We start from the raw sequence: 24,538 nt of genomic DNA on the forward strand, positions 1-24,538 counted from the left end.
GGTTTGAAAATTCAATTGGGAAACGAGGCGTACACACGCACGTACCATTGGGGTACGCTGTGCTCGCGTATGGCTACAATGCAATTGGGAAAAGAGGTGTACACACGCACGTACCATTGGGGTACGCTGTGCTCGCGTATGGCTAAAATGCAATTTGGAAACAAGGCGTACACACGCACGTACCATTGGGGTGCGCTGTGCTCGTGTATGGCTAAAATGCAATCGGGAAACGAGGCGTACACACGCACGTACCATTGGGGTACGCTGTGCTCGCGTATGGCTAAAAAGCAATTGGGAAACGAGGCATACACACGCACGTACCATTGGGGCACGCTGGGCTCGCGTATGGCTAAAATGCAATTGGGAAATGAGGCGTACACACGCACGTACCATTGGGGTACAGTGCGTCAGACATGCTCAAGTGAACGCTTGTGTAGGCTGCGTTCCTGACCTCCTTCACGTCACCATTGGGAGAGTGACTCCAGGAAATCACATTGCAGGGATGTAGTCTACACTCATGTTGATGATGTGGATGCATACATCAGCATGGCATCCTTACATCAGCATGCCCCAGGTGTGGCAGACATTGAAGAAGCACAGGGACTGTGACCTTGTGGCTCAGTTGATGTGTGAAGAGCTGTTGAGACATGTCATTAATCATTTTGCACATGTGTATCACATACATTCAACACTTCGCACCTGAGTAACGTCTGCAACATATTGTGATGCACATCAACACTGGAATGGCACACCATTCAGTACCGGGAAGTGTCACATGATGACAGCAACATGCCCACTGTCACAGAGGTCGAATTGACGCACAGCATGACCCTGTGTGACCACGTCATGTGTGTGCCATGTGCGATATTGTGCATGCTGTTTGCATATGAAATGAACAGGTCAGTATTATATTCCTCACCTTAGAATATCCTCAAGTGTCATCCTGGATATGGCAATTTCCGCTTAGCAGTACACTTGTGTGTCGGTAGGCATCTCATGCGGCTCCGCGTGTGTCTTGGCGTTGTGTGCGCCGTGATGACGTTGTCTGAGTGCTCACGTCAGGTCCTCTTTTTTCACACCACCAGCGCTGTTCCCGTATAAGTGTAACCTTACTCATTTTTCTTTTTCAAATCATAGTACGATCACTTCTGACCATTTAACTTGGATTGTCCGACTCAGGACGGTGCCAATAGGGATGGCCGTTTCCAAGCCTGTGAGGATTGCGACCGACTCATGTCGGTGACTGACCCTCACCGTCGGTGTCTCCACTGTTTTGACGTCAAGCACGACAACGAGAGCTGCTCCGACTGCCGGGACCAGACATATGAAGCTAGGTGTGAGTGGTCCCACAAGCCGCTCGGACTCCAGCAGTTGGCCCTGCACCGCAATAGCTCATGGTCTGGACGTAGGTCGAGTGCCTGGGCGTGGGTGTTGATACATCAGAGCCCGGGGTTTTGACATCAGTCCTCCAGGTCTAAGTCGTCAGGTAACCCCAAAAAGTCAAAGAGACGTCATCGCACTTCTAAATCACCACAATGCACGTGCAATGCTGCATGGGATTCGGGTGACACCGCCCACGCGGCTCCATCAGATTTGCAGCCGTCGTAGCCTGCACCACAACCTCCGGGCCCTGCCCAGCATGCGACGCAGGAGGACTAAGTGCGCTTCCTCATGGCCATGATGTTCCTCACTCCACCGATGGCCTACGCGGCGGCTTAGGGCCCTGCGGACCCGTCTGGGGGCACTAGCTGGTCTGGTGCTTTGCCCCCGACGCCGTCACTCGCTTTTGGCTCTGATGCAGGCGGCGCCTTCGTCCTGGCCTCGCTGGGACAGACAGGATCCGATTGGTGATCCTGGTCCTCGCTGTTTCACCTCACAACCTCACCGGCAACAGTCCCCCAGATGTCACCCTTGGCGCCGTCCTCGGGTGGTGCTGTCCCCGATACCACACACTATACGGCTCCGGCGTGGGAACTGCGCAGCAGAACACCGCTTTTAATGCTGCATGGGGAGTTAAACTTCAACGAGCCGGGCACAGCTTATGACAACCCTGATTATCAGGGAATGGGTGATAAAGAGTATTGGGAGGGTTCTGAAGACCCACTGACACGTGAGTGTCAGTCCCAAGATGACAGGACAGGTGGACTGGGGGATGCGAGTGTCTGGACACCTCGCCAGACACTGGTAATGTCTCTACTCCAAACGTGTCTTTGGATGAGCGGGCAACGTACAGTGTTGTGTGTACGTGGGCGGCCGAAGCCTTGCCCCTTCATCTCCCCGTTGCGGCCGTGAGGACCAACCTCCTCACTGAGGTCCTTAAACTGCAGTCAAGCTCCGCTGAGCCTCTGCAGCCATTTCATGAGGAATTGACTGATTCTATATTGGCCACCATGTCCAGGCCCGCTGCAGGTTTGGCTGTAGATAGGCACGTTGCCAGACGCCCACACCCATCCCCGGACGAACCATGTTTCCTGACCTCCCACCCCACCCCAGAGAGCATGGGCACCCAGGCCTCAAAATCACAGACCACATTCCCGTTTGCTCCGCTGGACAGGGTATCCAAGAGGTATGAGCAGTACGGAAAGATGGTATCATCCTCCCTGAGTCTGGGACTGAGGTCTTCCAACATCACATGCCTCTTCGTCCGCTACACACACTCTCTGTGGGACACGGTTGTGGAACTGCTGCCAGAGTGCGCGTTGTAGGTACGGGCAATACTTGGGCAAGCCCTTGTAGAATGCCGATCAGCGACACGGTATTTGATCCGGTGTGGGCTGGATAGCACCGACTCACTGGGCAGAGCGATGGCATCCACGGAGGTAATTTGTTGCAAAGCCTGGTATGTATTCCAAGTTAGGAATATGCTACTAACTCCTGTTCCTTACCGATATTTTGTTACAAAAGGTAAGTAACTAGTTCATACTGTTCAGGATATCTGCTGTAGGAGCATCTATGTTGGGTTCTTGCCGTGATGACAGGGTTTCTAATGTACGCACACCATGCCACTTGTGCAAATGAACCGCTCATATGTGTGATGGCATCACAGACCATTTGTCACAAATCAAACATTCATGCTGTATGATGATGTCCATGTAATAGTTTGGAAAATGTCACACCGCAATAGGAATATGTCAGATCTGTGCAAATGATGGCACATGTGATGTGGGTGTGTTTATTGCTGTCAGCTGTCTGGATGTGCAGACAACCTCCTAATGCAATTCACGTGACGTTGGTCACTGACATGATACATTGTCATGCTCACTCAGACCTTCCCATCAGATCATTTGTATGCATGTCATATTCATTCCACAGACCACAGGTCTTTTACTTTTCACGGAGGAGTGGCTGGCAGCTGGCACATGTTTCCTCAGTGTGTATCCCACGCCAAACTCAAAATTGTCTACATTTGTTGAAGCAGTGTTGCTTGTGCCATGTACATTGTTATTGTCTTAGTCAGACAGTTGTACACATTTTCTACTAAATTTGTTTTGCAGGGCACCCCCTCTGGAAAGGCCGTTGCCAGACTTGGAAGCCATGAGGGAACGTAATTGCATACGGCGTTACCGCTTCACCAGACAGTTGATCAACGACCTGACGGACAGGCTGGAGGATCACCTGCAACCACAACACAGGTATCCAACTGCGATGACACCCAAGGTAAAGGTGATGGCAGCCCTACATTTCTTTGCCACAGGTATGTTCCAATTTACCATAGCTGATGTGGGAGGGATGTCTCAGACAATGTTCAGCCGTGTATTGACGGATGTATTGGCAGCAATGTTGCTGCACCTTGATGAATTCATTACATTCCCTACTCCAGAACAGTTGACACATGTCAAGGGGGAATTCTATGCCCTGGGACGCATGCCACATGTAATTGGTGCAATTGATGGTACACATGTTACTCTGGTGCCACCACAGGCTCAGGAGCAAGCGTACCGCAACAGGAAACACTACCACTCGATAAATGCCCTGGTGGTGTGTCTTGCCAACATGATTATCTCACATGTTTCTGCACGTTTTCCAGGATCATGCCACAATGCTTTCATCATGAGGCATAGCAGGGTACCACAGATGATGCTGCAGCTGCACAACCACCGGGCACGTCTTGTTGGTGGGTAAACTCTGTCAGATAAGTATGTCAGTATGTCAAAACTTAATGGACTGCATCATATTACATACTCATTTCCATGATGACAATTTGCAGGAGACGCAGGATATCCAAACATGCCGTGGCTAATGACTCCACTACGCAACCCCAGGACAGCTGCAGACCAGCGGTACAACAATGCTCATGGGAAGACCAGGCGGGTGATCGAGTGAACATTTGGACTCCTGAAGAGCCGGTTCAGGTGCCTGGACAAGACAGGCGGAGCCCTCCAATACACCCCACGCAAGGTGTGTGACATCTTCACCGTGTGCTGCATGCTACACATGGCAGTGGAGAAGGCCGTGCCACTCTACCTTGATCCTGATGAGCTGGAACATCCGCCCGTTGAGGATGAAGGCCTTGAGAAGGATGCCAGTGACGAGGAGGATGAAGATGATATCCGGAGTCACCTCATCCGCAACTTCTTTTCATAATGATGAGTCATAGGTGCTTTTTTGTAAAACATGTACTATAGAGTTGCATGGGTAGCATGCTGTGTATGCAACAGACTGTATGCAATGTCACTTGGATGTTTGTTGTGCAGTGTCACACAGGTGCAGATGTAATGCAACACACATACGTGCTATGTCTGTACTTGGAATGTACAGGTGTACTACAACATCAGGCTATTCAACAGGACAATGTCAGAATGACATTATACTGAACTTGACCCCTTGTGTGCCTCTCATCCCCAGGTCGCACTGCCTGTTGTCCTTTGGGGTCATCGTGGTCAGCCTGCTATTGCTCATTATGATTGCAACGTCAGCCGAATCAACGGAGCATGCATGGACATGTGGAGAAGTCAATTTGGGTAAGGACTCATATGTGGCTGTTTAGCGTTGGTATGATTTCAAATGTGTGGTACGTGTTCATGCGCATGTAGTGAGACCATGCATACATGCAACAACATAATGTTACTTATTACATGTATGCCCACTCCCATGACAGGATAGTCACCCCATCTGACAGTCATCTGTTGTAGTTTTAGACTCGGGTGAATGCATCAATGTGTGTAGACATTGACACTGCAACATTGCATATACCATGGTTTGACATTGTGTTAGAGGTCTCAACCACGGACTGTGTGGGGGATTGCAGCCTCACTGTGTGCATTAGAATGTGTCTGGTTCCTCACCTTCACCTTGTGGGCCAGTCCAGTTTGTTTACCACTAAACCATGTCGTGTAGGTGTGGCCCAGTGTATGTTCCACATGTTAAGACAACTGTCCTGTGACTCTGTTTGCATGGATGCATTGCCCCTTGTTGCAGTATGTCATGTCACTGTCATGTCGTTACCTCAGTGCAGGTTGGGAATACTGCTACGCCAGCCTTCACAGTGAGTAGCAGTTCTGTTTTGATTCACATGATGCCATGTATGTTTAGCATTAGACATGACAATGTTGGGATGATGCATATGTGAAATATTGTGTTGCACCAGTGGATTGCGGTCATTCACATGATTCTCTTGTCCCGTGCAGCATTTCTGTGCAATGGTAGGGTATCATTATGTGGCTTGGATCAACATCACTTGCAGTTGAGTTTTCTGCAACCTGCTTGTCATGTTTAGCATAGTGATGCAAAGTTGATAGATCAGACGACTGGCTACAGAGTGCCTTCATTGCATGTAGGTCATAGGCTTCCTCATCATATGTGATTCTTACAGCTGTAGTGGGTGATGTCAAGTTTGCCTACATGGCCCTTATGGGTACACATAATTAAATACAGATATTACACTTTGCGTAAGTAGCATTGCCATATCTTTTAATTTGTTTGTAGGGTCCACATCATCAGAGACAGTGAATTAGTTTTTATCCACATAGATCTCATTGCACGGTAGCTGACTTGTGAGCGTTACACAAGACTCAAATAGATGACAGACTGTCCCAGGTTTTATGTGTTACAGCATCGGATCTCATGTGATAGCATGATGAGTGATCTCTAATTGGCTACAGTCGTTACACTTCACAGGTGTGACTGGTACAGTGTATCTCATGAGGTATTTGTTGTGTCAGTGACATGAGAAACTACTCCTAATGGTTCTTTGCCTCTGTTTCAGGTCTCCCTCCCTGCAGTTCCCATCCTCTCCTTCCCTTGCCTGATCACCCTTTTGTGTCTGTCATTTGTACTCAGACCAAGGGGCTATTTGGAGGTGGAACCCTTTGAGCATCACAATACTCTGATGAAGAAAGGTACGGCCAGTCCCTGACAGGCTTGTAGCGAATAGTTCTGCTGCATTACAGGTGACATCATTCATAGTCTTTTTTGGACTTCTTGCCAATGCCAATGCCCATGTATGTTTGATAATGCTCCATGGGCTCACAAGGTAATTCATCATGTTGTGCATGACGTGTGATTTCAACTGAATATTGTGCCGCCTTGATGTCAACGCACATGTCCTTCTAATGTGCATGTAGACTATATGGCATGAAGTAAGCTTATGCTTGTTATGTGTTTACGTGTACAGTGACTACATGCATGGTGTTGGTTAAGGCTAAAATACTATATTGTGTGTGAGGTAGATGGCTGTGTAGCTGCTGTTTAGCTTTGAACACACTAGCTGTAGTCTACACCTGCTGACGCTGTGTGTCCTGTGCCCCACTTGTCCGTAAGAGGCATGATCCAGTGACCGTGATCTGTGACATTTTATTTACAGTGACCCTGAGTGAAGCAGACACTCCTGCATTCACATACACATGTCACTTTGTGGCTTGCCAATGCCCTTGTGGTATGTGCTTGTTTTGCAAGTTGTTACACCCCTCCTGCCGTCATGTCTTCACTCATTCCTGCTGCTGCATACACAGCCACAATGCAGCGCACACTATCCAGGAACACACACGCCTACAGGATACCCCTCCTTCCATCCATTTGTAGAGCATGCTCCTGCCACCCTACACACAGACAACATCAGACAATCATCCTCCTGGTATCACGATGCCTCAAAATCAGCCATTACAGCTTCTATGCCTGTGAGTGCAACACATACTGGCAAAACTTTGCTGAGCCACATGACATTGGGTCTACGTACCACCAGGTCATGTGCCTTGTACAGCACACACACACCTTCCATAGGCACAATATTGTACAGTGTTACCTTGTCAACACCACAGCAGCAAAAATCCGCTTGCTTACAGTCACGTGGCAGTACACGACCTGGTCACACCACTTCAACATAGCCATCACAGTCAGTCGAGTAGCCACAGGGGACACACACCATGACCACGTCTCTTGGGTGTGGTGTGATTTGCCCGTTCTGGTGTAAATAATTGTCAGACGTGGGTAGTTGTTCTGTATGCGTTGCACCCATCACAGGAGTATAGTACTTGTAGCTCCATAGGGGGAGGTCACCTAATCAGGTGTGCTTGGGTAGAGTGCTACAGCCCATTGCCCACAGTCTGTCCTGCCACCCTTGTCCTGTGAACCATTCATCACATCCACAGTACAGCATCATGCTGATGATAGTTCACATACCTGAGGACACAGATGTTGGTACTCCCTACGTGGACAACTAGTTTTGTCACACTGATCTGTACACCTCAAAGTGACTCTCCTGGACCAGGCTGTTATTGCAGTTTTGTGATCCAAACCCCCCTCCAGCATTTACTATCCCACACAGGTGTGTCTTTCCATCCATGTATCTAGTTGTTAGGAATTTGTGAACGATGTGTGTCCTCACCCGGAATCAGATCCAAGTGTGTGGATGGCTGCAGTTTGTTGAATACCCTTGCATTTCATACATTTGTACACACATATCATTTTATGCTGTAGGTACAAGATTACTCACCAAATGCGTATGATGTTTAGAATATTTATTGGGTGATCTTGTGCAGGAAACGTGAATAGGTGCTGTACATAAAGGGGTGGAATCCAAAGTTCACTGCTGGAGATGCGATGCCTTACAGTTTAAGTCAACAGAGTCCAGGCCACAGTGTTTGGCATCATTGGGCAGACTGTGACCAGCAAGTCCATGTGGGAGAGTCTCATAGGTGATGCTGTTGCACCCATGGGCAATATGCCAGGTCAGGTGTCCTGGGAGATGTGCATGGTCCACTGCCTTGGTTCCTCCTCCTCCTCCTCCCTCCCTGTGGCTGGTGTTGCACTTTGCCTTGATGTAGCTGGCCTTGTGACACAGGGAGGGTGCTGCATGTTGGCAGCTATCTGACGTAGGGATTGGCTTATTTCCCGATGCACGTCAAGAGCTGAGCCAGACTTGCCTCCACCCGTCCATAATGTTGGTCTTGCCTGGCTATTTGCTCTGCCTGCTGTTGTTTCACCTGGTTGAGGGCCTCCGCTAGCTGGCTTACCTCCCTGGTGTCCCGCCGGTATGCCTCCAGGATGTTAGTCAGTTCACACAAGTCAAAATATATAATTCCCTTTGGGCGAATTATCATGGAAAGGCAAATTCTTACCAGTAGGCACATATACACTCAACAATCAATAATATCAAATCATAACAGGGAAGCAATGCAAAAAATATTAAAAAGGTTTTAAGAAAAAGCACAATAATAAAAGTAGATCTGCACTTCTGGATTGATCGTGTATTTAAACCAGTGACTGGAACGGCGGTTTGTTTGCCGATTCCAGCCACGTTTGCCTACACGCGGGACGCTTTTCTCCTTAGCGCCAGAGGTAAGGGATTGGTCGTGCTTGTTTAAATGCGACCGGCATAAGTTGAATTAAGCCCCTATAACATGTGGTATCCGTCTGTATATTTAACAGGGAGTGCACGCTGCAAGTCTTCCAGCGCGACCAATGATCCCCGTATCCTGGGAAACCTATTAACAAGTAAGCCATATCTCTTTGCACTGGCTGTTTTTGATTTTGATATCTATTATCAAAATGATACCCTAAGTAGAGTGTAAGAGTAATATGTGGACTCTCCCCTCACTTTTTTAGGGAATGTTTATACTCCAATCGTGTGAGTCCTAATGACCATACCCATACCGCGTGTGGGGTACTTTTACTACACATCTATGTAAGTATAATGGGGAAGTGTGCTGATAATAGGCGTTCGCATTTTGAAGCTGGTAGAGTCCATAATGACGTTTTTGTTAATTATTCACAGAGTTATACGCATTGATAACGGCATATGTGGCGAGCTACGAAGCCGAGGAACAACGTAGAATATTAGTGTTGTTGTCCGCTTATGACTATCCAGACAAATTAGGAGGTGAGCGCTCTTGTAGTGAATACTAATAATTGAAAAATTTTAACTAGCTAATTGGAGCCTTTGCACTAGAGAATCCTGTAGTGTGACAATAAACACCACCCCTCAAAAATAATGGTGGGTGCTGACACTAAAATACAATGTTTATCCATTTTATATATAGGACAATACCATTTTAACTTTGAAGAGATAGTTCGCTGGACGAACATCTTGTGAGACTGGAAAGGAGGCAGATTACCCCTGACCTAGATTGTACGATATATAGCTTTTGAGGTAGGTAGGTATCATGCTCTTCTCAAATGGCCACCTCTCTTGTCCAAAGATAAACCTGAATGGCATCACCTAGTCATTGAACCTTAAGGATGTGCTATATTCTCAATTACTGGAGTACTATGTATGACATTTAATAATAAATCTCATATCTGGAGTGATCTTTAGAGACCGTCTTGAGATACTTAGATATTTGACCAGGAATTATGTTTCTGTAATCGCAATTATTGCTATGCTGTATCTGTATATATCGTTTGTTTGTTTAGTTTAACATGGAAGCAATGCTTGAGGGATGTAGATATCTGTATACATTATGTTTTTTTAAAAATGCTGTTTTTTTAAAAATGCAATTTTTTTTTAAAAGTGTGAATATATTATTATATTGAATTAAGATTGGGTTTGTTTGAATTTCAGAAACATTGGGAAACATTTATTTTGTCCTGATGAAGGTGGCTAAACATTAACTACACCACCGAAACGCGTTGATGCTCAAGGAGTAATACTAGGAAAACAAATTAAGGAAAATTCTGTATTCTTGTCGGAATTTAATCCATTACCTGTACCTCCTTTTTTACTGAAATGTTGGATATATTTTGTATATAATGTTCTGTTTGGTGTATGTTTCCCATTTTTAACAAACTATAGTGTATGGTAATAAACGGTGCAGATCTACTTTTATTATCGTGCTTTTTCTTAAAACCTTTTTAATATTTTTTGCATTGCTTCCCTGTTATAATTTGATATTATTGATTTTTGAGTGTATATGTGCCTACTGGTAAGAATTTGCCTTTCCATGATAATTCGCCCAAAGGGAATTATATATTTTGACTTGTGTCAACTGTGGAACCCTATCCCTTTGGTCCTGGGGTCCCTCTCTCTTTTATTAGAGATGTTAGTCAGTTCAGGCATACCGGGCCCTGCAGCTGACTGGCCAGAATCTCGCCTCTGCCTTACGCAACTCCCACCACCCTGACCCACACGAGCACGGCCTGCGCTTGTGGGCACATCCGATCGACGGGCCCCCCGAGTGCTGGCAGGGTGGAGGTTGTCTGCCACCTCAGGGGCGCCCGACAAAGGGTGTCCCTCATTTTCAGACAGGCTCTCTGGTGGATCATGGGCAGGGCTCTGACCTGTCTGCTGGGATGTGGTGGGAATGGTTCCGGTGGTTGGCAGAGATGTAGCTGGTACAGTTGCTGCAGGGCTTTGGGATCCAGAGGAGCCAGGTTGGTTGGGGTCATCCACAGTGCGTTGAGTGGCGTCGCTGTCTGTGGGGTCTGGGTCCTGCTGAGCCTGGGACTGGGATCCTTCTCCCCCCTGGTTGGGGGGGCTCCACACGTTGCCCTGTGTGTGGGAGAGACAGACACTGTTAACGCACTATGAAGTGACATCTTAATTAGTTATCCATTATCACCATCACAGTTCCACAAGATTTACATTGTTGTCATTGTTCAGTTGTGTATGTAGTGGTAGTAAATTGACATGTACTCTGGAGTATTTTCCTTCTTCCATTCTCTTGACAATGACTGACACAGCCATTGCTGTGTCTTGTCGGCACAACACATATACAGCAGTGCTCAGGTTCACGCAACATCCAGGATACGGTGTTAATCCTTATGTCTGCGTCAAGCATGCACAGAGTTTAGATGCAGCATGTTCATGTAAGAGACAGAGCATTATCTATACTACTATTATAAAGTGAGAACTGTGTCCTTTGAGCCAGGTAAACTCAAAAAGTACACCACCAATCACAACACCCAATACAGCGTTGGAAAGGGGAGGTCCAGAAGATGGAGTTAGGCTATATAAATGGACACCATGTACACTAAAAAGGTTGGGCCCCATCAGTGGTAAAGTAGTCCCTTCCGGCCGTTAGATGTGGGCGTTAACATTCAGAGAGGCAAGTTGTGGGCGTTACATGTGGGTGTTAACATTGTAGTTCACGGTGCAAAACCAAACAGTGAGGAGATGTGGCCGTGAGATGTGGGCGTTAGATGTGGGCGTTAACATTCAGAGAGGCAAGTTGTGGGCGTTAGATGGCGAGGAGAACATTGAGATGCAAGGAGATGTCACGGTGCAAAACCAAACACACCATTTGCGCTCACAGTGCAGAGTATTTCAACCATTCGTGCTCACAATGCAGCGTATTTCAAACGCCCAATATTTACAGTGCAGCATATTGCAAACACGAAATATTCACTCACACACACATCTTCGGGTAGGCAGAATCATTGACCTGGGTATTACCGTTGTACGCTGACATCAGGGACGGGGCGGGGCTTGCATTCACAGCCGACCAATCACGCCACATAACTCGCATAACATATGCAAGCCTTGCGAGGAATATTTTATAAACGATTTCACCATTGGACACGCTCCTGTTTGTCACAGGGGGAAGACCTCAAGCAAACGAGGTGCGGCTTACACGGCGTTTCAGGGCTTAGGCGAGTATGCGTTCTGCCGTTCTGAAGCTGCAATATTTATCACACGGAGATATCATACATTAAAAAAACAGGCTTTCGCATAGCCCTTAAGCGAGTCAGCGTTCACCACAGTACTTGCATTCTAAACCTAAGAACAAAGCTACGGATTCACTCGCCGCTATCTGTTTTACCACTGTTACACTCCAACTTATTGCGGCGCTAAGGAGAAAACTTGACTTCAGGGCTTAAACAAATATTTCACTCGCCAACATCACCAAGTGCTACATAAAATATCGTCTTGGCAGAAGCAACAACATTCTCACGGGGGAGGGGGCAAGGACAAACAAGGAAACACGAGTAACATTAACTAGAGGGACCTTTTGCCAACAAGATTACACAATTTACTTTTCGAACCCGGACAATGTCGGGACTGGCTGCTAGTTTAATTGCATAAAATCTTCTACTTTGGATAGGCGTTGCTGTTCCGTGATGGCCAAACAATGCCAACACCCCTAGACCTGTACACCCACTTCTAGATCATGGCTTTGGAACGTGGCACTTCTCTAAGATGCATCACCTTGTCAATACCCATGTCCATGTTTATACTTAAGTGCATCCACAACGTTCATGAGATGGGGCACGTGCATTGTGTGAGAGGCACAATGGACTGGAACATCTGCAATGTGCATGTAAAAGTTGTATGCGTATTCATACGAGTGAGTGTTTATTTGTGGTACATGACAATTGGGACAGTGTTGCACTCCATTGCCTGTCCCCAGGGGTTGAGTTTCTGTTAGGGGGGTGTATGACAGGCCATGCCAGTAGTTTGCGTGTGATTTGCACGCGTCCATACTTCATGATTTGGCTGTCCCCTCCTGTAGCATGCTGGCATAATCGTGGTTGTGTGTTCCTGCACAGGATGTGTGACCTTGTCCTGGTGTTTGTGTTTGCAATGATCATAGGAGGGACTTGTGCTGCCTACACCTGTGCCCATTGTGTACTACAGAGCTTTCCAAACTGTGTGTCCTGACACAGTACAGTGTCACCTGCAAATGGTGGTTGTGTTGCAGGCACTTAGTAGATGACTGCTGGTAATTAGGAGACATCCCTAAACACTCTGCTCTATGGTCTTTATAAGACCTGTGCAGTGCTTGGGTGCCACTGTGTGTGTGCCCAGGGAGCTGGGGTGAGGTGACAGAGGGAGGAACACTGAGGGATGGATACAGAGGGAGGGAGGGACACAGAGGGAGGGAGGGAAACAGAGGGAGGGAGGGAAGCAGAGGGAGGGAGGGAGACAGAGGGAGGGAGGGAGACAGAGGGAGAGGGCGACAGGGATGGAGGGAGTCAGAGGGATGGAGGGAGACAGAGGGAGGGAGGGACACAGAGGGAGGGAGGGAGACAGAGGGAGGGAGACAGAGGGAGAGGGCGACAGGGATGGAGGGAGTCAGAGGGATGGAGGGAGACAGAGGGAGGGAGGGACACAGAGGGAGGGAGGGAGACAGAGGGAGGGAGACAGAGGGAGAGGGCGACAGGGATGGAGGGAGTCAGAGGGATGGAGGGAGACAGAGGGAGGGAGACAGAGGGAGAGGGCGACAGGGATGGAGGGAGTGGGAGGGATGGAGGGAGACAGAGGGAGGGAGACATAGGGAGAGGGAGACAGAGGGAGAGGGAGACAGGGATGGAGACAGGTTGTTTGTGCTCGCTCGTTTGCTACACTGCCTTACTGTGTCACAAAATGATGCATCTCCGAAAGGTGTGTCAGCAACATGAAATTGTTTAGAAGCTGTGGTCTACTATCTTGTGTGATATTTCCCTATCCCTTTGCATTGGGCATGGTGCTTGGGTGTGTCCCTGGGACATATGGGATGAGAGCAGCCTCATACCCTCCACCTTCCACCCTTTGTGCCTCCCCCTTGCAACTAACCCCATTCTGTTGTGTCCTGCTGGGACTCTTGGCCACCCACCCCATGCTGCTGGGCACTGTTGTTAGTCCACCCATGTAACAGGTGTTTTTTGTACACTCACCAGACTCAACGGCTCCTTCAATTCCATGTACTCCCACCGGTGGCAGCAGGGCCATGACTTTCTCCTCCCAGGGATGGAATACAGGAGGTCTGCGGGAACCACCACCTCCAGTGTGGTGTGCAGAGGCTTAGTCCTGGTCCATCTTCTTCTTGACCATCCTCCGCAGATCATACCACCTGTTCTGGCATTCCCCCCTGGTGCGCCTGATGGGTGCAACAGCATTGACCCGGTCTAGGATCCTCTCCCACAGGCGTGTTTTTTCAGCCATGCTGGTCTGTCTGACCAATGCGCCAAACAGCTGTGGCTCGACTCTGATGACTTCATCTGTAAGTATCTCATTCTCCGGGTTAGTGAACTTTGGATTCTTGGGTGTGGTCATGGTGTGGGGTGTTTGTGATTGAGGGGGTGATGGTGTGTATGGATGAGGGTGTGTGGGTCTGATTGGGAAGGGGGTGGTGTGGGTGTAGATGAGATAGGGTGTATGTGTGAAGGTGTGTGGCTGCAATTGTTGGTGAGATGTCTTTATCTTCGCAATAATGGGTATGTTGCAAAAGATGCTGGGTTGAATGTGTGGACCCTTTTATTGGTCAAATAGTGGGTGTGGCTTAATTTGAATTGGTGGTGTGTGTGTTATATGGGGTGGGTGTTAGTGTTGACCTCTGTTTGCCTGTTTGGCTGTGACCAGGACATTGATTCTCAATGGTGTGTACACAGGAGACATGTTCAGTGTTGTTGTGCGACTCATTTGCAAAGTCCTTGTGCTGGTTTAGGTGTTGGCGTTATGTGAGCGTGTCGTACTTGTAAATGTAAATGTAAATGTATAGGCATTTATATAGCGCACTACTTACCCGTAGGGTCCCAAGGCGCTTCGACCGCTGCGAAACCCTTCCTGGCTTCCCTGAGAGATGGTCCCTTAATGGGTATCTCCAGGGTGAGACCAGGCATCCCCGGCGGTCTGGTGGGGCCGTTAGTGAAGATGAGGCAAGCTAATGCCCAGAGTTGCCGAGTGTGAACGCTGATCAGAGTGGGCACCGAGGCGAGAGAATTATCGAGTCCGCTGACCCTGGTCCAGAAACCTGCCGTGCCGGGAATCGAACCCTGGTCCCGGGCCGTCCTCTGCTCTCGGGTCTGCCGCCTCTAACCAGTGAGCCACACTACTTGTGCGTGCGATTGACTTGTACGGGCCGTTGGCGGGTGGGGGAGTTCGCGTAGGCTTGTTGGGGGGGTGTGCGTGTCGTACTTGTGCGTGCAATTGACTTGTACGGGCCGTTGGCGGGTGGGGGGATTCGCGTAGGCTTGTTGGGGGGGTGTGCGTGTCGTACTTGTGCGTGCGATTGAATAGTACGGGCCGTTGGCGCGTGGGGGGATTCGCGTAGGCTTGTTGGGGGGGTGTGCGTGTCGTACTTGTGCGTGCGATTGACTTGTACGGGCCGTTGGCGGGTGGGGGGATTCGCGTAGGCTTGTTGGGGGGGTGTGCCTGTCGTACTTGTGCGTTGCGATTGACTAGTACGGGCCGTTGGCGGGTGGGGGGGTTCGCGTAGGCTTGTTGGGGGGGGGTGCATGTCGTACTTGTGCGTGCGATTGACTAGTACGGGCCGTTGGCGGGTGGGGGGGTTCGCGTAGGCTTGTTGGGGGGTGTGCGTGTCGTACTTGTGCGTGCGATAGACTGGTACGGGCCGTTGGCGGGTGGGGGGATTCGCGTAGGCTTGTTGGGGGGGTGTGCGTGTCGTACTTGTGCGTGCGATTGACTTGTACGGGCCATTGGCGGGTGGGGGGATTCGCGTAGGCTTTTTGGGGGGGGTGCGTGTCGTACTTGTGCGTGCGATTGACTAGTACGGGCCGTTGGCAGGTGGGGGGTTCGCGTAGGCTTGTTGGGGGGGTGTGCGTGTCGTACTTGTGCGTGCGCTTGACTAGTACGGGCCGTTGGCGGGTGGGGGGGTTTGCGTACGCTTGTTGGGGGGGGGCGCGTGTCGTACTTGTGCGTGCGATTGACTAGTACGGGCCGTTGGCGGGTGGGGGGGTTCGCGTAGGCTTGTTGGGGGGGTGTGCGTATCGTACTTGTGCGTGCGATTGACTAGTACGGGCCGTTGGCGGGTGGGGGGGTTCGCGTAGGCTTGTTGGGGGGGTGTGCGTATCGTACTTGTGCGTGCGATTGACTAGTACGGGCCGTTGGCGGGGGGGGGTTTGCGTAGGCTTGTTGGGGGGGTGCGTGTCGTACTTGTGCGTGCGATTGACTAGTTCGGGCCGTTGGTGGGTGGGGGGGTTCGCGTAGGCTTGTTGGGGGGTGTGCGTGTCGTACTTGTGCGTGCGACTGACTAGTACGGGCCGTTGGCGGGTGGGGGGATTCGCGTAGGCTTGTTGGGGGGGTGTGCGTGTCGTACTTGTGCGTGCGATTGACTAGTACGGGCCGTTGCAGGGTGGGGAGATTCGCGTAGGCTTGTTGAGGGGGTGTGCGTGTCGTACTTGTGCGAGCGATTGACTTGTACGGGCCGTTGGCAGGTGGGGGGATTCGCGTTGGCTTGTTGGGGGGGTGTGCATGTCATACTTGTGCGTGCGATTGACTAGTACGGGCCGTTGGCGGGGGGGGGTCGCGTAGGCTTGTTGGGGGGGTGTGCGTGTCGTACTTGTGCGTGCGATTGACTAGTACGGGCCGTTGGCGGGGGGGTTCGCGTAGGCTTGTTTGGGGGGGTGTGCGTGTCATACTTGTGTGTGCGATTGACTTGCACGGGCCGTTGGCGGGTGGGGGGATTCGCGTAGGCTTGTTGGGGGGTGTGCGTGTCGTACTTTTGCGTGCGATTGACTAGTACGGGCCATTGGCGGGTGGGGGGATTCGCATAGGCTTGTTGGTGGGGTGTGCGTGTCGTACTTGTGCGTGCGATTGACCTGTACGGGCCGTTGGCGGGTGGGGGGATTCGCGTAGGCTTGTTGGGGGGGTGTGCGTGTCGTACTTGTGCGTGCGATTGACTAGTACGGGCCGTTGGCGGGGATTGCGTAGGCTTGTTGGGGGGGTGTGCGTGTCGTACTTGTGCGTGCGATTGACTAGTACGGGCCGTTGGCGGGTGGGGGGATTCGCGTAGGCTTGTTGGGGGGTGTGCGTGTAGTACTTGTGCGTACGATTGACTTGTACGGGCCGTTGGCGGGGGGGGTTTGCGTAGGCTTGTCGGGGAGGTGTGCGTGTCGTACTTGTGCGTGCGATTGACTAGTACGCGCCGTTGGCGGGGGGGTTCACATAGGCTTGTTGAGGAGGGGTGTGCGTGTCGTACTTGTGCGTGCGATTGACTTGTACAGGCCGTTGGCGGGTGGGGGGGTTCGCGTAGGCTTGTTGGGGGGGTGTGCGTGTCGTACTTGTGCGTGCGATTGACTAGTACGGGCCGTTGGCGGGGGCGTTCGTGTAGGCTTGTTGGGGGGGGTGCGTGTCGTACTTGTGCGTGCGATTGACTTGTACGGGCCGTTGGCGGGTGGGGGGATTCACGTAGGGTTGTTGGGGGGTGTGCGTGTCGTACTTTTGCATGCGATTGACTAGTACGGGCCGTTGGCGGGTGGGGGGATTCGCGTAGGCTTGTTGGGGGGGTGTGCGTGTCATACTTGTGCGTGCAATTGACTTGTATGGGCCGTTGGCGGGTGGGGGATACACGTAGGCTTGTTGGGGGGGTGTGCGTGTTGTACTTTTCCGCGCGATTGACTAGTACGGGCCGTTGGCGGGTGGGGGGATTCGCGTAGGCTTGTTGGGGGGTGTGCGTGTCGTACTTGAGCGTGCGATTGATTTGTAAGGGCCGTTGGCGGGTGGGGGGATTCGCGTAGGCTTGTTGGGGGGTGTGCGTGTCATACTTTTGCGTGCTATTGACTAGTACGGGCCATTGGCGGGTGGGGGGGGTTCGCGTAGGCTTGTTGGGGGGGTGTGCGTGTCGTACTTGTGCGTGTAATTGACTAGTACGGGCCGTTGGCGGGTGGGGGGATTCGCGTAGGCTTGTTGAGGGGGGGTGTGCATGTCGTACTTGTGCGTGCGATTGACTTGTACGGGCCGTTGGCGGGTGGGGGGATTCGCGTAGGCTTGTTGGGGGGTGTGCGTGTCGTACTTGTGCGTGCGATTGACTAGTACGTGCCGTTGGCGGGTGGGGGATTCACGTAGGCTTGTTGGGGGGTGTGCGTGTCGTACTTGTGTGTGCGATTGACTTGTACGGGCCGTTGGCGGGTGGGGGGATTCGCGTAGGCTTGTTGGGGGGGTGTGCGTGTCGTACTTGTGCGTGCGATTGACTAGTACGGGCCGTTGGCAGGTGGGGGGGTTCGCGTAGGCTTGAGCGAGGGGTACACATGTGGTATCTGTTGATGCCGCTTGCTGTGAGGCGAATATTCCCGTACGAATCATTCTTCATGCGTGAAATCTTTGGGCCGTACGAATCGCGGATAGGCTTCTCGTACAGGATCGTACTAGTGTGTTTGTACGGCCTGGTTACGATTCGTACGGTAGGATTCCCGATGCTTATTCGTACGGGTCATCGACTGTGGTTCATACGGTTCGCTGATATTCGTACGGCATTCGACGGAAATGGATCGGAATTCGCAGGTCGGACGGTAATTTCCCATTCGTATGGATTCGGATACGAATACGAATCGTACGGCGGAATATTTTACAGGATCGGAATCGACGACATAGAAAGAGGAAAATACTTCTAAGGATTGCTTTTTCGCAGGAAGGTGCTCCTTCCTACACAAAACAATCCTGCCTGCAACACAGGCAACCTTGCAACATGACGCTAGTGGACCAGCATTGGTGCTAAGCAGCCAAAAGCGCACCAACACCAGAAAAGGACAGGAATGCCCCATATAATGTTAAATACAGTGTATTCTTGCCTTTCACGCAGGGCAGCCATGGGGCTTGCTGCGTTGTACTGCATGACCTTTTCATATATATGGGCCTCTGTGACTGGGCAGAGTTTTGGGTGAGCACGAGGGTACACTTTTGTATTTGTACTCGAGTAGTATCCTAGGTCTCATGCACTGATACTCACATTATCACTGACAGGTTCATCTTCAGTGGCTGCTTGGATGCCATAGGCCAGAAAGCAGAGGACCGCACCGATCCACAGGAGCATGGAGAAGCCACCGAACAGCTGCCGGCAGAACTTCACCCACTCTGGGGTGGTGGGTGGCGGCATCAGAGCGTTGAGACCATCCCGGGCCAGGATCTCTGCAGCACGAGTTGTTGTCAAACCCTACACCAAATGGACATTAAGGTCAGCATGAAACCGAAAAAGGCAAAAGCAAACCTCCATGTATTGCCTGCAGCTCAGGTGACAATGATGGAGAGGGACACAATGGAGGTGAAACAAGAAGACAAAAAGAGTTGTAACACAATCTTCTAATCAGCAAGTCCCACCTGAGGTTAGAGAAGAAAATAAGTTACTTACCTGTAACAGTAGTTCTTCAGTACTGGTATCTTCCATAGATTCACATGCTTCAATCATTCCCTTTGTCGAAGTATCGGGTCCCACGGTATTGTATCAAAGCAATCATATTAGTAGCATAGGCTACAATGGCACCAGGCCATACATTTAATAGAGTATCTATGACATTTTTAAAAAAGGACCAAACTTGATTTACAACCAATCAGGCGACATCACCCTCTAGACCCTTCCCCACAGAGGTAGTTGTCCCTTCATATTTTCAAGCACAAGTGGGAATAGATATAATCCCAAATAGCAAAAGAGAGCCTCTACGGGAGGAGGGTGGGTCACATGTGAATCTATGAAAGATACCAATATTGGAGAACTACACTTACAGGTAAGTAACTTATTTTCTTTTCCAGTATTGGACCTAACAGATTCACTTGCTTGAATCAGAATAGTTAGCAGTAAACATGAATACATATTAGCATACTATAACAATACAAATGTATTCAATAGTCATAACAAGCAAGTATAATTAAAGCAATAAACATAAGAAGAGTACATGGTGGGAAAAGAAATTCATAATTGGAAAGAGGCTCAACTTACTGAAATAGATGGCACAACACAGCTAGTCCCACCACCGCATCAGCTTTGTCTGTAGCATCCTGACAATAATGCTGGGTAAAGGTATGCCTGGTGGACCATGTGGCTGCTCTGAAGATTTGCTGGATAGACACACCAGCAAATAAAGCCTTGGACGTAGAAACAGCTCTTGTTGAATGAGCCTTGACTCGAATAGTTAAGGGTCATCCTGCAGCGTTATGGCAGAACTGAGTGGCTGTTGCAATCCACCTTGCAATGGAAGATGTAGAGACTGGTAGTCCTTTATTCAAATTGCCATAGGTAATGAATAATTGATCAGATTTACGGCACTGTCATGTTCTGTGTAAATAAAACTTAATGCACCTTTAAACATCCAAAATATTTAGCGATTTCTCAGCAATGGTTTGTGGGTTTGGAAAAAAACGGCTTTAGTACAACGGGAATGTTAAGATGGAAATTCAAAGGTACTTTTGGTAAGAATTAGGGTTAGTCCTTAAAATTACTTTGTCTTTTTTGAATTGCATGAACGGCTGTTTTATAGTGAATGCTTGCAATTCACTAGCGCCTCTTGCTGATGTTAGTGCTAATAGCAAAACCGTCTTCCAGGACAGATATTTCAACTGTGTCTTGACGATTGGTTCAAACAGGCTTTTCATTAATTGATTTAAGATGCCAAGAAGGAGGCGGCTCTTTCACTGGTGGAACAACTCTAAAGAGTCCCTTGAGGAACTGTTTAATTATTCTCGCAGACCAGAGAGATGATGAGTTCCCTGATTTCCTAAAGCGAGAGGTTGCAGCTAAGCACACTTTTACTGATGAATATGCATGGCCAGACTTGGTTAACTGAAGAAGATAAGGTAAGATCTGCACAGGTGTTGTGAGAAATGGATGTAACTTTTTTTCTTTACACCATATACAGAAACGTTTCCACTTCAATCGATATGACTTAATGGTGGAGTCTGCTCACACTTTAGAGAGTAGTTTGCTGTAGTCTCTGGGGATATCTAATGGTCCAAGCTCATGGTTGTCAGGATCCAAGCCGATAAATCAAGAGAAGTCGGGTTGGGATGAAGTACTTGGCACTTGTTCATGGATAGTAATGTCGGAGTAGTTGTCAGAGGAATGTGATGTTCCAAGAGGAGAAGTTCCGTGTACCGGAACTGCCAGAGCTATTTTGGAGCAATGATAAATAATCTGCATGGTTCTCTCTTCATTTTCCTGAGCAACCTTGGTATCAAAGGAATTGGGAGAAAGGAAGGCGTAAGCAAATATTTTCGACCATCTGATCAAAAAGGCATTTTCCCATGATCCTCTCTGGGATGACAGCTTGCATAGTAGTAGCATTTCTTGTTTGTCTTTGTCGCAAAAAGATCGAGTTGAGGTATACCCCACTGAAGGAAAATGTCCTGTAGACCAAGAGGATCCTGCCAACACATCGGATACTCCTTCGGTGTTACATTGTTTTGCAAGGCCCAATTCCAAATTGTTTGCACCTGTTGAGATGGAGCAACTCATCTTGTCCCTCTTTGTTTGTTTAGGTAGTGCATGCTGGTGGTATTGTCTGTAAGGATAAGTACCAACGAGCTTAAAATTCTGTGGAGGAATGATAACAGAGTCAGAGCTATGGCCTTCATTTCTAGAAGATTTATAAGCATCCTTTTTTCAGAGGTTATACATTTGCCTCTGACTAAAAGCTCTTGAAGGTGAGCGCCCCATTCCTCCAGTGAAGCATCCGTGGTTATGACGAGATCTGTTGTTAGAGAAAGAAAAGCAATCCCTTGAGAAATATTGTCTGACACTGTCCACCATTGCGTAGTTTTAAGCATTGATGAGGTTATGAGTATTACGTCGTTGAATGAGCACAGAACTTGTAGCTACTGTTTGTCTAACTGCTCTTGTATGAAATCTGTAGTTTGGTATCAGAGGATTGCAAGAGGAGCACATTCATAGAACAGCAATCAGACAGAAACTGACTGTCTTTTGCAAAGCCTTCGGCCAGAAGCCCGATCTTGTCCTGTCGTTCTGAAGAGGCAAAAGCTTTGTCTGACTGGGTGTCTAAGACTGCGCCTAGAAACATTACTGTTGTTCTCTGGTTGAGAGTGGATGTTTGTGGATTTGGTTAGCAACCCAATTTTTTTGAATAACGAAAGGCATAGTGCAGTGTCCGCTGTGGCTTGTTGGTATGCTGGAGCTTTTATTAGCCAATCGTCTAAATACAAGAAGACTTGAATTCCGTCTATCCTTAGACAGGCTGCCACCGGGGCCATTAACTTGGTGAATTTAGAAAATTCAGCCTGGTCTAAAGTGGAGTTCAGGACACATGCAGAGATGATGGGATTCACTGTCAGTGCGTTTGCTGTCACCAGGGCTCAGGCCAAACCGCTCAGCACTGAGGCAGCACTAGATCCTGAACAAATGGACCAGCTGGCTCCTAAGAGAAGGAGCCGGAAGGGTAAGGAATTATCCTCCTCGAAAACTACCAGTGAGTCAGTCTCCTGAGATGAGCTCAGTCCCTGTTTAGTAACTGCCCCAGAGGAACTTGGGCCTGACCAGACAGTGGGGCATATTACCAACGTTAAGCGATATTTATCGCTAACGATGCTTAGCAACATTTTTTTTACCGCTAAGCATCGTCAGAAATTATCGCAGATAAACCTTGCTATTATCAAGGTTTATCGCAAATGCGATAAAAAACAGCCGCAATGCATGAATATCGCTGAAAAGTCCGCGATATTCATGCATTACCGAGCTAATGCTCTTAGCCATGTTATCCACCTCCCATTGGATAACATGGCTAAGAACTGCTCAGGGCAGGTGTTAGCTTTTGGAGATATTCGCGCTTAGCGCGAATATCTCCAAAAGTTGGTAATAGGAGATAGCGATGTTAGCGACTGTTTCCAGTCCCTAACATCTTGGCACGCCCACTTTGCATGTCATTAGTGATAAATATCACTGACATGCAAAGTGGGGCCCAAGATGGTCGCTATCTCCTACTAGCTGTCTCTAACTGGTGTTAGCGACAGCTAGGTAATAGGGAGATAATTTTATCTCCGCTTTCTTGGCTTTTAAAGCCAAAAAAGCGGAGATAAACCCCCTTGATAATATGCCCCAGAGTTCTTGAGGGCAGGTGGTCCTTCCCGGACAGACTTGAGTTTGGAGCAGAAATCCTGCCCCTCTCTTGAACAGCTCAGACTGCAAGCTGCTGCTGAGGAGGCAGGGAGTGTTAGTGGGTCCCATAGGATCTATTAGGAAGATGGGCTCCTGTTCTCTGAGTGAAGAGACCCCATGCCTGGTGTCACTAGGAGGTTGGTAATACCGAAGACGTTCAGGGGTTTTCTTATATCCCTAGCACATGACATTCCCCTTGCAGTATATCATGGGCAAAGTAAGACTTGGGACAAACTTGTCTCTCAGTTTCACTGGCCCCAATGAGTTTTGTCGCTCTTAGGTCACTTGCAAAGTCAGGTGGCACCACAAATGCCCCCTTAATTCCATATCCAATGGTTGGGGTTCCATTTGAGATGGTAGGAATAGACACTTTTGATCCCTTAAACCCTCCAACAGCATCTGGCAACAGTTACATCCTAGTGGTAGTGGATCATGCTACTAGGTATCCAGAGGCTATTTCCCTTAGGACCACTACAGCTCCTGTAGTGGGTGGGCTCGTCTGGGAGTCTTTTCCAGAGTGGGGTTCCCTAAAGAGGTCATAACAGATAGTGGTAGAAACTTCATGTATAGTTACATTACTGCCAAGCAGAAAGAGTGTGGTGTAAACTACATGTTTACCACACCCTACCATCCACAGTGCAATGGGCTTGTTGAAAGGTTCAATAAGACCATCAAGGGTATGATCATGGGACTCCCAAAAAAGCTCAGGCAAAAATGGGATGTCTTACTACCCTGTCTTCTCTTTGCCTATGGAGAGGTTTCTCAGAAGGGGGTAGGTTACAGCCCATTTAAACTTCTTTTCGGACATCTAGTTAGGGGTGCATTGTGTCTGGTTAAGGAGGGCTGGGAGCAGTCTCTCAAACCTCTTAAACGGAATATTGTCGACTATGTCCTTGGCCTGCGTTCACATATGGTTAAGTACATGAAGGCCAGTAAAAACCTTGAAGCCAAAGAGCTTCAGAAAACTTGGCATGATCAACATAACATAACGTGTATTTTAAAAGTCCACATTCACCCCAGCGACGGGGCATCTTGGCGCTGAAATAACAGATGTATATTGTTACCCAACTCAATGGTACTGTACTGACTGTTTACCAGCCAGGAAAGAAGGTGTGGGTGTTGGAGCCTGAGGCCCGAGCAGCTCTCCATGACAAGTGGAGTGGCCCCCACAACATTCTTGAGAAAAAAAGGTGAGGTCACCTATTTGGTCAGATGTATATTGTTACCCAACTCAATGGTACTGTACTGACTGTTTACCAACCAGGAAAGAAGGTGTGGGTGTTGGAGCCTGAGGCCCGAGCAGCTCTCCATGACAAGTGGAGTGGCCCCCACATCATTCTTGAGAAAAAAAG

The 24,538-nt window shown here is 49.0% G+C and overlaps 1 protein-coding gene across 8 annotated transcripts in view; it reads right to left on the reverse strand.

Moving 5' to 3' along the window:
• LOC144772352 (sodium/potassium-transporting ATPase subunit alpha-1-like) overlaps window positions 1-24,538 on the reverse strand; it is a 3,188,308-nt gene that overhangs the window by 2,094,018 nt on the left and 1,069,752 nt on the right. For 7 of the 8 annotated variants that reach the window (XM_078656610.1, XM_078656616.1, XM_078656614.1 and 4 more), the window contains one exon: window positions 19,038-19,241. The exons of the other annotated variant lie outside the window; for it this stretch is intronic. In XM_078656610.1, the coding sequence (XP_078512736.1) occupies window positions 19,038-19,241 (204 nt within the window). The remainder of the gene's footprint in view (window positions 1-19,037; window positions 19,242-24,538) is intronic. 8 annotated transcript variants of the gene reach the window in all.

The sequence above is a fragment of the Lissotriton helveticus genome, chromosome 8, assembly GCF_964261635.1.
Source record: "Lissotriton helveticus chromosome 8, aLisHel1.1, whole genome shotgun sequence".
NCBI lineage: Eukaryota > Metazoa > Chordata > Amphibia > Caudata > Salamandridae > Lissotriton > Lissotriton helveticus.